This window comes from Anomaloglossus baeobatrachus, chromosome 1 (assembly GCF_048569485.1).
Source record: "Anomaloglossus baeobatrachus isolate aAnoBae1 chromosome 1, aAnoBae1.hap1, whole genome shotgun sequence".
Taxonomy (NCBI): Eukaryota; Metazoa; Chordata; class Amphibia; order Anura; family Aromobatidae; genus Anomaloglossus; species Anomaloglossus baeobatrachus.
In genome coordinates this window covers 941,241,690-941,257,261 of record NC_134353.1, presented here as the reverse complement: position 1 = coordinate 941,257,261, position 15,572 = coordinate 941,241,690, and the positions used below count along the sequence as shown (strand labels likewise).

The 15,572-nt window shown below is 43.4% G+C and overlaps 1 protein-coding gene across 5 annotated transcripts in view; it reads left to right on the top strand.

Annotated features, from left to right (window-relative positions):
* The window catches only part of CPLANE1 (ciliogenesis and planar polarity effector complex subunit 1), an 83,825-nt gene extending 80,589 nt beyond the window's left edge, over positions 1-3,236 (top strand). For 4 of the 5 annotated variants that reach the window (XM_075328617.1, XM_075328628.1, XM_075328636.1 and 1 more), the window contains 6 exons: positions 27-164; positions 356-471; positions 708-797; positions 1,226-1,360; positions 2,159-2,307; positions 2,901-3,236. In XM_075328617.1, the coding sequence (XP_075184732.1) occupies positions 27-164; positions 356-471; positions 708-797; positions 1,226-1,360; positions 2,159-2,307; positions 2,901-3,041 (769 nt within the window). In that variant the 3' untranslated portion in view covers positions 3,042-3,236. Of the gene's footprint in view, positions 1-26; positions 165-355; positions 472-707; positions 798-1,225; positions 1,361-2,158; positions 2,308-2,900 lie in introns of those variants that run through there. The other variant, XM_075328644.1, reaches the window with a different exon arrangement.
* The last annotated feature ends 12,336 nt before the right edge of the window (positions 3,237-15,572 follow it).

The window sequence follows — 15,572 nt, the reverse complement described above, 5'->3', positions numbered from 1 at the left end:
GTCCGCTATTAATATCTGTCTTGTAGGAGTCTGCTGTTGGAGCATCACGGTCATCGGGTGTCAGACGCCATCGGCCTCATGCAGGAAATGTTGTCGGAAGCCAAAGAAATTCCTTCCGGAACTCGAGCCGCCTCCTTCTCCGGACACCCGGCCTCTCCAAAAGGGTAATTTACCAGCCTCAGAGGCAAATTTGCAAAAACCGCCATAACAAATCCTGCCATTATCTGATTTTTTGGAAGGATGGGGGGGTGGGTTCCTGCTCTTCGCATTCACAACTCCATCGGGGTCATTGCTTCTGTTTCCGAGGGTTGGATGAGCGCAGATATGTGCAGTGATCATCGCATTGTTGTTCCAGCGCTCGTGGAGCAGTGCGCAGTTTATCTGCCGGACAAGAAAAGCGTAAATCGTCCTCCAGAGGGGAGACGTCACAGCCGAGGAGCACGTCGTCCCCCGCACGGCCACAAATACGGGGTAATTAGTGCATGGAAGTGAAGCAGAAGGGTCTGTGCGCTGGGACTCCACCGATCCTAATAACAGGGGTCTGGCACAGATGTACTCGGCCTCCTCTGGCAGCCCCCATGGAGCTGGTAGCTTCTGCTCTAGTTTCACAGGGTGTAATCAGGATGGTTGGGGGTCCCAGCAGTCGGACCACCACCCAACTATACAGGAATCTGCATTCAGAGCAGCAATGTTCTGTTCTCACTCAGGAACCGCCACCTTTGTGCTTCCGAAGAGCAGCTGGGAACCCAAACTCCGGACGCGCAGCGCACCCAGCTACCCTGTGCATAGGAGATACGGTAAGAGGGTCACAGAGGGGGGGCAGACGTGAAGACCACCAGGAGGATTCTTATGGAGGCTTCAGTATTTCCATGGGTCATGTCCTATGTCACATGGTTTCGGTGACCAGCAGGAGTTTCATTGCAGGGGAAAGGGGAGCTCCAACAAGAAACGTGTGTCATTCATAAACTGAATATGTGATAAATGGAGATTGTTAGGGACCCACCAGTCACTAGAAGAAAGGAACGCGCAGTCCTCCATCCCGATCCATCAGATATGCTACATTCATACTCTTGACTGTGCTCAGGGGGTCATTAGCGGGGGTCTCAGCCGTCATATCCATGCTAATGTAACACCTATCGCCTATTAATGGAATGGATGATAAATACCCCTCTAGTGAATCTCTATAGCCGTGATGCAATGATAACATTCTTATATTTCTGCCTAGATCCGTCCCTGCCTGGGGACCGCCTCTCTCAAATCACACGCCGGGGGATGCTTGCGGCCAGGAACAGGTTAAATGTTCATAGTAAAAATACAAAGCCCGTTCTTAAAGCGGCAGCAAAGCAAACGTCCAGACAAGGTAAGAATGATTAGTACAGGATCAGTAATGTACACAGCGACTGCATCAGCAGAATAGTGAGTGCAGCTCTGGAGTATAATAGAGGAGGTAACTCAGGATCAGTAATGTAATGTATGTACACCGTGACTGCACCAGCAGAATAGTGAGCGCAGCTCTGGAGTATAATAGAGGAGGTAACGCAGGATCAGTAATGTAACGTATGTACAGTGACTGCACCAGCAGAATAGTGAGCGCAGCTCTGGAGTATAATACAGGATATCAGTGCAGGATCAGTATATATGTACACAGTGACTGCACCAACAGAATAGTGAGTGCAGCTCTGGAGTATAATACAGGACGTAACTCAGGATCAGTAATGTATGTACACAGTGACTACTCCAGCAGAATAGCGAGTGCAGCTCTGGTGTATAATACAGGATATCAGTGCAGAATCGGTAACGTATGTACACAGTGACTGCAACAGCTGAATGGTGAGTGCAGCTCTGGAGTAATAATAATTAAGTTTTATTTGTATAGTGCCAACATATTCTGCAGCGCTTGAACATATTCCGCAGCGCTTGGAGTATAATACAGGGTGTAACTCAGGATCAGTAATGTAATGTATGTACACAGTGACTGCACCAGCAGAATAGTGAGTGCAGCTCTGGAGTATGATACATGATGTAACTCTGCCCTTACATTACTTATCATTACTGCTTGTCCTGACTTATTCTATATGCAATATGTAATATTTCCATCCAGTTATTCTGTACTAGTAATTACAGTTGTATAATCAGAGTTTTGCCATCCTCTGCACAGATAAGAGCAGTAAAGGTACCAGCCCCCTGTCACAGCTTGGCGAATTCCAACTTGAAGACGACTACGAGAGGGACATTGTGAGCCCCTGGGAAATCCCTGATGCAATCAACAGGATATTAAACAGCAGCAGAAACTCCATCCTGTCCCAGGTACAGCACGTGAATATAAATCTGATCTGTACATGGCTGTAGTATCCACAGCTGCCAACAGAGGGAGAAAGAGGCTCAAAGAGTGAAAAATGGGCAGTTGTATGTTGCAGGGAGACAGCAGATGTCGGGGCTGCTGAGGTTTTGGAGACAGACGGATACCAGAGTGGGGGCAACATGGGTTATACACCCTGTGCAGTAATATTAGGACTGTAAAACCTGTACACAATGTTTTAATGAACACAACTTTCATTTGTGGGCGACATTTAAAACGTCAGATCTTTTTCATTGGAGTGAAAAATTACTTATTTTTTGTATAGAAGAGTCAAGGACGGAGGCCCCGGGTCTCCTAAAATCCTGATCTAGACGCCAAACATAGGCTGCATAGGGAATCTGCGGCAATATCTATGTCTACATACAAAGTGGCACATGGAATCGGCCTCTAAATTTGCCACCATCAACCAAGTGTTCTGTATGGATGACTATCAGCTGCCCGAGCCTTATCCTTTATCAGTCCCCTAGATCAAGTTTTTTTGCTCTGCAACATTGTGGCCAGCATTTGCCTGATTTGATATCTTCCTCCTTTTTCTTTCAAGGGATCTTTAATGAATGGAGATGCAGATCTACAGATCCTTATCCCAGACAATTCTTCAGAGAGCACTGGAAGTATTCTGAGCAGGCTAGACTGGAAGGCCATAGAGGACATGGTGGCCAGTGTCGGCAGCCCCGAAATATAGCCACGGGGCATAGAAAGCACTGGTCGGGTTGATAAGAAGCCTGAGAATTAATGGCAGAACACCGTGGGATTCCATCATTTCCATCGACTTCTGTGGTTTTACTCTTCCTCTCTAACTATGAGAGTGACGAGGTTTTATAAAGTTTATTATATATATATTTTTTAAGAAGATTTTCTATTAATTTATATGTTGTTTTTAGGTTTATATGTAATGTAACTATGAAATAAAGTTGCACTTTGTATAGATTATCGTGTAACATTTTATTAGTATCTAGTTCCTGCCAGAATGCAGGAGGTACAGTCCTGGATGGCAGGTATGTGCTGCCGGGGCGGCTGGCCTTGGTAATTGGGTTTGTACCAGTAACATTAGGTTACTGGGGGTTTTTGGTTTTTTTTTTTTTGGTCCAAGATTTAGGAGCGACCAGGAGAGTCTGGGTGGGAAAAGTCACTCCCATACTCCATACTGGGTCTCACAGGCCTAATAAAAGGCAGCCGGGTTGGCACAGCAATGTGTGTGATGTTGGAGAAAACCCGTGCAAGGTGGCCAGTCTATTGGGCCTCTTTCACACGTCCCTGCAACAAACAAACACACACACAGTTTGCATGGTCAATGGTGTAAGTGCGTGTGTCCGTGTGTGTTTGTGTTCAGCGTCTGCTCTGTGTGACCTCCACATAACACATGGACAGTATGAACTTCTATACGTACCGGTCCAGCGTTGCTGCTGATACTGGTCCGAGGTGTAGTGAATATATAATGAGCAGGGGTCGGAAGCAAGTGACAGCAGAGCTGGAGACATACCGTGTTTTTCCAAAAATAAGACACTGTCTTATATTTTTTTTTGCCCCCCAAAAAAGCACTAGGGCTTATTTTTGGAGGAGGTCTTATTCTTGGAGAAACACGGTTGGGGGTAAGTTTACCCCCCCAAAAAGCAGACCCCCCCTCACTTCCAAGGAGACTCATACCAGACCAGGACGTCTGCGTGATTCCCAGGTCCTCCTGTGATCTCCGGTCGGTGCTGCACGCCGTCCTACCCTGCTAGCTGACAGCAGATCTCACACACACTCACACACACACACACACACACACACACACACACACACACACACACACACACACACACACACACACACAGCCGATCGCAGGCACACAATCACATCACATCCAGCACTTACGGCAGTAGGGAATGAGAGCAAGTCACGTGTCCGGCCGCAGGTCCTGTTCGTCGCGCTGCACCGCACTGCCTCTCAGGATTCTCCAGGCGAGAAGAGATCGTTGTCACTGGATGAGGTGAGTGTGTATGCGATCCGATGTTTGTGTGTGTGTTTTGATGTTTGCGTGTGATCCGATGTTTGTGTGTGCGATCTGACTGTGTGTGCGTGAGATCTGGTGTGTGTGTGTGTGTGTGTGTGTGTGTGTATGTGTGTGAGATCTGATGTGTGCGGGTGTGTGATCACTGCTGGTCCTGCCGCTCAGTGTCGGGTGAGTATAATTGCCGGGTGCCGCTTTGTATAATGAAGTGTCCTGCAGTATCTATCTTTTTTAGCTGCACGGACACTTCATTATTGATCCGGGACTAGGGCTTATTTTCGGGGGAGGGCTTATATTTAAGCCTTTCTCCGAAAATGCTGAAAATCTCTGCTAGGGCTTATTTTTGGGGGAGGTCTTATTTTTGGAAAAACACGGTATCAGCGCGGTAGAGATAGGTGAGGATAGAAAATAATTTTATTTCACAGACGTGGTTTTCTCCAGTACGTGTCACACTGATCAAATGAGTGTGCGGTCCGTGTGATACCCGTGCTGCTGGAGAAAAACGGACATATCTACGTGTGGCGCTCACTGACACATGAATGCTCCACATGGCCCATGGGAAAACACTGATTTTAATGGCCCTACGTGTGTCAGTGTCTCTGGTACGTGTGAAAACGGACCTCACACATACCTGAAACATGGACTGAAGTGCCTGTTGGTGAATCCAGGGGCATACATAGAAATCAGGGGCCCCATAGTACGCACATGTGTTCTTAAATCCAGGAATTCATTTAGTAGTTGTAGGCCAGTCGGTATACACGTTTCAGGGGAGTGGGGGGGGCATACAATTATCGGGCCCGGCTCTGTCTGCAAAGGACCAGTCTAGGCAGTGCTGTGCTCCTGTTTTGTGACTGTGCCTGTCTGAGTCTCTGCCGGGTGCCGAAGCCGTGCTGAGCCACCCGTGAGCAGTACAACCACCAATGGTGCAGCCCGCACACCTGCCTCCAAAGCTCCTCTCTCTGTCTGTAAAGCTACGTCAGCCAGGGGGAGCTTCTAGGACACTCAGCCTGGCTGGTAATGATGAAAGTAAAAGCGCACACATCGTGGGCAGCTGGGGCCTCCAGCTCACAGGCCCCATAGCAGTTTCATGGCCCCTATTGGTGGTACACCACTGGTTGAACCCATTTAATTTACTTTGCCGTACCCCTAGAATGGATTGTTATTCTTTTGTGTTGAAGAAAGGCTGTTTTCCATCATAAACTGTTACATTTACAAACTGACCATAAGCCTTATGCTGTTTTGATATAAAAACCTTGTGCCTGTGTGTACCAAGTTGCTATTGGAGAGCCGAAGCCTCCACAATTGGTGTTTGAGTGCAGACAGGAATCCCAAAGAGCACAGGTGATTACACCGTAAAGACAATGTCCTGGGTAAAGGCAGCTACAGAATTGCAAACACGGTCTGAAATCATGGAGGAGATTAAGCAATTGGTCCAGGTTAATCAGCAGCAGCAACAGCCCCAGCAGGAAACCAACAAACTCCTGATCCAGTAGAATCAGCAGCACGACTCTCCTAGCAGACATAGTTTAGGCCAGAGAGACTCTGCCTTCCACTAGTCAAAGTGACTGTATTAGTGTGAGGCAAACAGAACAGTAAGCCTTGCAGAAAATGCAGCGAGGATGGAGTCCAGGCTTTCCTGACTGTCTTTGAAAGGGTAGAAGATGGGGAGGAACTGCCACCAGAGCAATGAGTAGAGGTCTTATTTCTTACCTTATTGGTGAACCACAGAAAGTGTACTATGACCTTGCCCTGGAGGATGCAAAGTTATGGCAAGCTAAAACAAAGATGATGGCGTGTTTGGGTAAAACCCTCATAGTTAGGCCGGTTTCACACATCCGGCTTTTCGCCGGTTTGCCGGATCCGGCGCTCTCCCATACAGTGACTACAGTACAGTGACAGCGCAACAAGCGCCGGTCACATGCTGTCATGTGACCGGCGCATGTGACCCGGAAGTTACAGCGCTGTCACTGTACTGTATTGTCTGTACGGGAGAGCGCCGGATCCGGCGAAAAGCCGGATGTGTGAAACCGGCCTAAGGGTGCACCAATGATGCAACCACAGGGAGAAACGTCACATACAGCTCCGGAGGGGAGGGGACCATACAGATCAAGCTGGAGGGGGGCATACGCTGTGCTGAGAGATGCTGGCTGCGGCTCCTCTTCACCTCTGGGACTGGAGCACACGACTCGCTAGCTCCGCCCACAGGTGAACTTTAATGTAGGTGCACGCAGCGTTCAGCAGTGAATGTGTGCGCCAGTGTGGGTTAAAGGGCTGCCGGCCCATCACTACAGTCCTCAGAACTCGGCTGGGGGCCACAGAACTGATGGCGAGTATCCCCCCCCCCCCGCTGTTCAGGGCCTGGCCTTTGCCCTGGTATACCAGGTGCTGACATTGGCCCTGCTCCCCATCCATTAATCACAGCGGACCAGGCTGCTTTAAATTTTTTTTCAAATACTGATATATACAGAAAAGCACTTAAATGTAGGTACTGATAAGAGGGCCACCAAAATCTTCGCGAAGGAAAAAGTCATTTAGTGCTGACTGAAAGAAATGGCTTCCTAGGAAGGGAGAGGGGGACTTGTCCTTCACTTGGAAGGCTTCCCCCACTGCAGCAATAAGGCCAAGCTTAGCTTAGTCTCAGACTAAGAGCCTGAGGCATCCCCCAGGAATATAGACTGGTCAAAGGGAGAAGTCTCATCCACAGTGGCTCCATCACGAGAGTTTTACTGGGAGGCTAAAGAAGATCTGTGGGAAGAGATCCTATGTCTGTTGAAGAGGGAAAGGGGGTAGGCTCAGATTTCACATCAGAAAGCTGAGGGACCCGATTGGGCAAGCAAACCAGTCAATCGACCATTGATTGGGGTTAAAGATCTGACAACATATAGAACATCTGTCCCATGTGGGACACTTGGTCATTGAAGAAGTCTAGAGGGGGCCTGTGCAGGCGGGGGGGGGGGGGGGGGGGGGGGAATAAGGCACAGGGAGCCTGGCTAACTGCATAATCAACATATGTCGTAGCACAAACACGATCAGTAACCAGTGCGATGTGGGTGGGGGTACTGCCCAACAGGGTCCTCCTGTGAAGAATAGCCTAGAAAAGAAAGTAACGGAAGAAAACAAACATGAACCCAGGAGGGACCACAATATTAGAGGAACATGAGTGCGGAAGGAATTATCACCTGTATAATGTCTTCGAGCTCCAGCAAAGGTGAACCCTTCTGTGTCCTTATTTGATAGAGTACTGGAGAAGCGGCCCTCATAAGGACGGGCATCTGACGTGGAATACATTACTGCGGAGTGTATGGGGTGTCATCCTAGATTTGATGAAAGGAAGATGGGAAACATCCACGCAATGCAAGGAAAGAAAGTACAAAAAAAAAAAAAAGAAAAAGGGAAAACAAATGTGAAAAAGACCTGCCTTCTTTGGACAGTAGGATAAAACTGAGCTGCCTAGTGCCTGGAGAAAGGGAAAAGCCAACCAGCCCACCAGGCGAAGGCACATTTTTTTTTTGTTCCTTTCACCTCGTGGCCACAGTTGTCCCCTAGAGCTAACTGCCAAGACCAACATGAATTTCTGCAAAACGTGTCACTCTGCAGTTGAGAGACCAAAGTCTTAAGCTGCTCTCTACCCTACAGATTCTAACATGGGGAAATACCAACCACTACTGCAAGTTACTGGTCCGTACTGCTGAAGATGCCAAAACAATGCCCCCTTCTCTAGCATCACTTCACTTGCTCTGTAGCTTTTGCCTAATTGCAGTATACAGCACATTCTGCCCTATAGAGCAGACAATGCCATCCCAGTGATGTCTGTTCTATATCAATGGCAGCAGCAGCACTGCCAGCTATGTATGGAGTTACACAGAAACTACGCTAGTATCGTTGAAGATAAACTTAAAAAAAAAAGTTATTTAGAAGCAAATGAGTAAAAGCAAATCAGTACATATGCAGTCTAAAATGTACCCCACCCCCATAGGGCATGTATAAAAATTGTCTTGCACAGTGTATATAGAATCAGGCTGTGACTCAGTGTTCCGCTAATTTGCACAGAGACTTAAATGGACTCTGTCAGCAGGTTTCTGCAATGTAATCTGAAGACAGCATGCTGCAAGAGTTAAAACAGAGAACTCTGCCCTGCCTCGGTTATGTCTTTTTTTTTTTTTTTTGCTTACCTGCAACAATGTTAGCTTAAGCCTCTTATCCTTATCATGAGTGGGTCTCAGCAGCATGTGGTTTGTAGTCAGACTCATCCTACGGCCGGAGTCACACTTGCGAGAGACTCGCGCAAGTCTAGCATCGCATCACCCGACACGGCCACATGCTCTGCTGATAGGAGCGGGTTGGCTGCATGTATTTCTATGCAGCTGAGACGCTCCTGTCCGGAGAGTGTGCAGCCATGCTGGGTGATGTGATGAGAGACTTGCGCGAGTCTCTCTCAAGTGTGACTCTAGCCTTCCTCTGCGATTAGCAGAGTGTCTATGGAAATGTGGACTGAAAGCCTGGTGTGGGCAGGAGCAGCTCTCCCAGCACTGCTACAAACAAAATCTAAAATCTTTAACTATGTGTGAACGACTGCACCAAGTGAAACATCGTTGAGGCCAGGGCCTCTTTGCCTCCATCATGCTGCGCTCAGGTGAGGTAGCAATAACCTGCTGACCGATTCCCTTTAGGCCATGTGCACACATGAGATCGTACCTGTGGACTTTTCTGCAGGTTCAGCCAGCAACTCCCCGGAATCCGCAGTTATCCATTGCTGCAGTATATCTGCGGAGTTGTTGCGGTAAACCTGCGGAAACAGTGTGGATTTTGTGCGGAATACCCGCCCTGTATCTCCATAGTGGAGGGGCGGGTATTCCGCATGAATAGTGGACATGTAGTTACGTGCGGCTGCGGGAAATCCTGCAGCATTGACACAGAACTCCCCAAATCCCATAGAATAACATAGGGAGTGTCTGTACTTGCAAAAATCCATGGATTTATCTGGAAAATGTAGAAAATCCATGGGTTTTCCGCAGCAGATTCGTGATTACTTTCTCCCGTGGGCATATAGCCTTAAAGTGCTCACACTTTGTCCATTCTTACCTGTAAGATTCATTCCTTTTGAAGGCGACAGTCAGTACATTATATGGCTTTTAGCTATATTATGAATTACAATTTGGTAAACATTCGGAAATCACTTTACGGGGTGGAGGCCAGGTCCATGCACCAATTCTTTGTACCTTTCCACCATGGATTGTCAGATTGAGATCTGTACTGATTAATGGCCAGGTCATTGAGCAGATATACCTTACCTGAAGAAACGCTGTAGCATTCTTTGCTGGGTGACAAAATGCATCCACTGCTATCAAATAGTTAAGTAAAGCAACATAAATTTATTGTTGTTGGCTACGCCATTAACAAGAGGTAATCGATTAACACTTGTTTCCTTATACATTTTACAGCTGCTACAACTGATCAACTGCCGAACCAACTTTCTTAATCCTTTTCTATTGACACCTTTCTTATTGAAGTCATGTTTGTCTTTAAAAAAATAAAATAAAAAAAAAGATTTCCCACTACTTGCCAACCTCCTCCTCTTGATATATCATCAGCACGAAAAAAAATAAAACTTAAAGTGGTCGTCCCGATACGGACAAACGCTTTATTTAGCCATCTACAGCATCTCGTTAGAGGTGTAAGACTAATCAGCATTTTTAAGTTCCGTCATTTGAGCATTTCGATAACGACCTGGAAAAACACTTGTCATTAAGAACAATCATTTACTCCCGTTTGAGGTTTGTTTCCCAAATTTAGTACGTCCAGCAATTAAATATTGTTGATTTGTGTATTAGCTACAGAGAGGGGGAAGAAAAAAAAAAAAAAAAAAAAAAAAAAAAGAATAGAGAAAAATGAAAATGCTCACCATCCTCCATGGTCTGTGGCAGGGGGTGTAAATGGACATTGCTTCTCGGCCTTTAAGCAAACAAGTGTAGCAACAGTTCTTACCAGGGGCGCTTAGATTTATTTTTCCCCTCCTCCCTTGGGTCTTCATAAAAATTCCAGTAGAGTAAGATTTCCGAAGTTTAACGAGAGGGGCATTTCTTGCGGTTCATGATTCCTAAAATCAAATCTGAAGTCTGTTTGCACTATACTTTCATTTCTGACTGGTCATAGTCGGGATGTGTGTTGACCAGACTCGTTTCATGAAGCTCCACTTTTATTTTATTTTTTTTAGGGAAAAAAAAAAAGTTGCAATTTTTTTGGGTGCAAATTTGGAGTGCGCCTTATTATTATTAGGTCTTTAAATCTAGAAGACTGGTATAGGGGGCAATGATAAATTCTTCATACCAAAAAGCATCTTGGCTCATATGGCCTCCCAAAGGGCGATTCAGACCCGCAAGTGCCTAAACCACGGGCCGGTCAGGGAGTCTTTGGGTGTGGGAAGCCCACTTTGACATTTGGGCACACTTCCCGTTCACACACCTAATTGCCCGGTCTTTTGGCTAATGCAGTAGTAGGGAATTTTAGAAGTTCACTATCAACTGTTGTCACATGGATCTTTCAGGGTGTGGTGTCCTTTGCTCCCAATACTTTATTGGGGTAACTGACCTTCGATAAGGTGTTTGTGGGCACTGGGGTGAACCAGGAGCAATATAGGGTCTCCACCTACCTTGGAGTAAGGCTGCCAATCCCTAAAAACACTGGCGTAAATAAACTAGAAACTCTTACCAGGGGTCCTGTTCCATCACAAACCACAGACCTGTGTCCCAATTCTCTTTCCATTCTTCATAATGGGAATTTGCAGTCATTTTAATATTCCACTGAAATTTACGGTCATTTTTATACAAGTCGTTATAAAATAAGTGTCTACATTCAATGTGACAGCACAGAATCTCTCCAGACTCCTGCGGCTCTGTATGGATCTCATGCCAAAACCATCCACCACGTTGGGGATGGGGGATGTGACTGCACAAAACCCTGTCCACGGCTAAGTTTACAAAGCTGTTAACTCGATGGGTCATGAACAGATGTGCCGTTAGATATTCAAGAAAGCAGCCATGGTTCCTTTATAATTCTGGACAACCCCCTCTCCCTTGTTTAATACCCATATTATTGTGATTTTTGTTGAAAATGTGATGACAATATGATGTATGATGCAACATCTGACAATTACTAATAAAAAGTTATGATTTAAAAAAAAAGAAATGGGCACCATTTAATCAAACCTTGCAAAATTCAATAGTAAGACGACTGCAAGAAATTTTGGCAAAACAAGGGAAGTCATCTGATATTACACTTCTGGTTTTCTACACTTTTTCCCATGCCACCTGAACCAGTTTACTCTAAAAGAGCAGATTCCATCCTAGTAAAAACATACACTGCCAGTCACTGAACGATCACATTACAGCTGTCTATTTAAGTCTATGGAGAGGAAAAAGGGAGAGCAGGCAGCTTTCACATATTTAGTTCATCCAGTGGTGGATTCACAGCTACTCAGTACAAATATACAGTGACAAGCAAAAGGGTAACAATGTTTTGAACTTTTGACTTTCAGGCTCCATATCTCACCATCCATTGCAGCTTTGAGTGTGAGACGACCTTCAAGTTATAAACAATCATCTTGGCTATCGCATTAGCATATGATTAGCAATTCAATTTATTTTTCTCCAAAAGCTTTTTCTACCAGTATACTATAAATTACAACCTGTTCCAACTTGGCCACAATTTTTTTTTTTAATGTAAACTTCCATTTTGGATTATTTTGATCAGCCTATACTACATGAAAGAGGATTTGTAAAAAAAAAAAAAAAAAAAAATTAGATTAGTGTTTTTCCAAAATTCATTTCTCATTTATCTTTGTACTTTCAAAACTTAATTAAATTGATATTTATCCCAGAAAATACTCTAAAAAAAAAAAAAAAAAAACAACCCAAAAGAACCTACAGGTGCAGCTCAATAAATTAAGAGTATCCTCAAAATCTTAATTTCAGTAATTCAACACAAAAAGGGAAACACATAATAGAGTCATTATACACAGTGATCCATTCCTATATATTATAGAGCCATTACACACAGAGGGATCTATTCCTATATATTATATAGTCATTACACGCAGAGGGATCTATTCCTATATATTATATAGTCATTACACACAGAGGGATTTATTCCTATATATTATATAGTCATTACACACAGAGGAATCTATTCCTATATATAGTATATAGAGTCATTACACACAGAGGGATCTATTGCTATATATAATATAGAGTCATTACACACAGAGGGATCTATTCCTATATATTATATATAGTCATTACACACAGAGGGATCTATTCCTATATATTATATAGAGTCATTACACACAGAGGGATCTATTCCTATTATATAGAGTCATTACACACAGAGGGATCTATTCCTATATATTATACAGAGTCATTACACACAGAGGGATCTATTCCTATATATTATATAGAGTCATTACACACAGAGGGATCTATTCTTATATATTATATAGAGTAATTACACACAGAGGGATCTATTCCTATATATTATATAGTCATTACACACAGAGGGATCTATTCCTATATATTATATAGAGTCATTACACACAGAGGGATCTATTCCTATTATATAGAGTCATTACACACAGAGGGATCTATTCCTATATATTATATAGAGTCATTACACACAGAGGGATCTATTCCTATATATTATATATAGTCATTACACACAGAGGGATCTATTCCTATATATTATATAGAGTCATTACACACAGAGGGATCTATTCCTATTATATAGAGTCATTACACACAGAGGGATCTATTCCTATATATTATACAGAGTCATTACACACAGAGGGATCTATTCCTATATATTATATAGAGTCATTACACACAGAGGGATCTATTCCTATATATTATATAGAGTCATTACACACAGAGGGATCTATTCCTATTATATAGAGTCATTACACACAGAGGGATCTATTCCTATATATTATATAGAGTCATTACACACAGAGGGATCTATTCCTATATATTATATAGAGTCATTACACACAGAGGGATCTATTCCTATATATTATATAGAGTCATTACACACAGAGGGATCTATTCCTATTATATAGAGTCATTACACACAGAGGGATCTATTCCTATATATTATATAGAGTCATTACACACAGAGGGATCTATTCCTATATATTATATAGAGTCATTACACACAGAGGGATCTATTCCTATATATTATATAGTCATTACACACAGAGGGATCTATTCCTATATATTATATAGTCATTACACACAGAGGGATCTATTCCTATATATTATATAGAGTCATTACACACAGAGGGATCTATTCCTATTATATAGAGTCATTACACACAGAGGGATCTATTCCTATATATTATATAGAGTCATTACACACAGAGGGATCTATTCCTATATATTATATAGAGTCATTACACACAGAGGGATCTATTCCTATATATTATATAGTCATTACACACAGAGGGATCTATTCCTATATATAATATAGAGTCATTACACACAGATTTATCTATTCCTATATATTATATAGTCATTATAAACAGAGGGATCTATTTCTATATATTAGAGTCATCACACACACACACACACACACACACACACACACACACGGATCTATTTCTATTCCTACATATTATATAGAGTCATTACACACAGAGGGATCTATTCCTATTATATAGAGTCATTACACACAGAGGGATCTATTCCTATATATTATATAGAGTCATTACACACAGAGGGATCTATTCCAATATATTATATAGAGTCATTACACCCAGAGGGATCTATTCCTATATATTATATAGAGTCATTACACACAGAGGGATCTATTCCTATTATATAGAGTCATTACACACAGAGGGATCTATTCCTATATATTATATAGCGTCATTACACACAGAGGGATCTATTCCTATTATATAGAGTCATTACACACAGAGGGATCTATTCCTATATATTATATAGAGTCATTACACACAGAGGGATCTATTCCTATATATTATATAGTCATTACACACAGAGGGATCTATTCCTATATATTATATAGTCATTACACACAGAGGGATCTATTCCTATATATAATATAGAGTCATTACACACAGATTTATCTATTCCTATATATTATATAGTCATTATAAACAGAGGGATCTATTTCTATATATTAGAGTCATCACACACACACACACACACGGATCTATTTCTATTCCTATATATTATATAGAGTCATTACACACAGTGATTATTTCATGTGTTTATTTCTGTTAATGTTGAAGATTATGGCTTACAGCCAGTGAAAACCTAAAATCACTCAGAAAATTAGAATAATTACAACAAAACAACTGCAAAGGCTTCCTAAGCGTTTAAGATGGTCCTTTAGTCTGGTTCAGTAGGCTACACCATCATGGGGAAGACTGCTGACTTGACAAATGTTCAGAAGGCAGTCACTGACACACTCCATAAGGTTGGCAAGCCACAAAAGGTCATTGCTAAAGAAGCTGGCTGTTCACAGAGTGCTGTATCCAAGCATATTGATGGAAAATTGAGTGGAAGGAAAAAGTGTGGTAGAAAAAGGTGCACAAGCAACCGGGATAACCGCAGCCTTGATAGGGTTGTTAAGAAACAGCCATTAAAAAATTTGGGGGACATTCACAAGGAGTGGACGCTGCTGGAGTCAGTGCTTCAAGAGCCACCACACACAGACTATCCAGGACATGGGCTACAAGTGTCGCATTCCTTGTGTCAAGCCACTCATGACCAATAGACAACGCCAGAAGCGTCTTACCGAGGCCAAAGAGAAAAAGAACTGGACTGTTGCGCAGTGGTCCAAGGTTTTTTCAGATGAAAGTAAATTTGGCATTTCATTTGAAAATCGTGGTCCCAGAGTGTGGAGGAAGAGTGGAGAGGCCACAATTAGTGTTGAGCGAGTAGCTAGCTATTTGTACTTGCTATGCCGTTAGCGACTACTGTTTGCTACTCGCATATTCGTTACGAGTAGTGGGCACAATGTACGTCAATGGGAAATACTCGCTAAGTAAGGAGTAACCCAAAAGCCTTACTATTCACTACACGCACGAAAGAAGGGAATTTTGTTACTTACCGTAAATTCCTTTTCTTCTAGCTCCTATTGGGAGACCCAGACGATTGGGTGTATAGCACTGCCTCCGGAGGCCACACAAAGCATTACACTTAAAAGTGT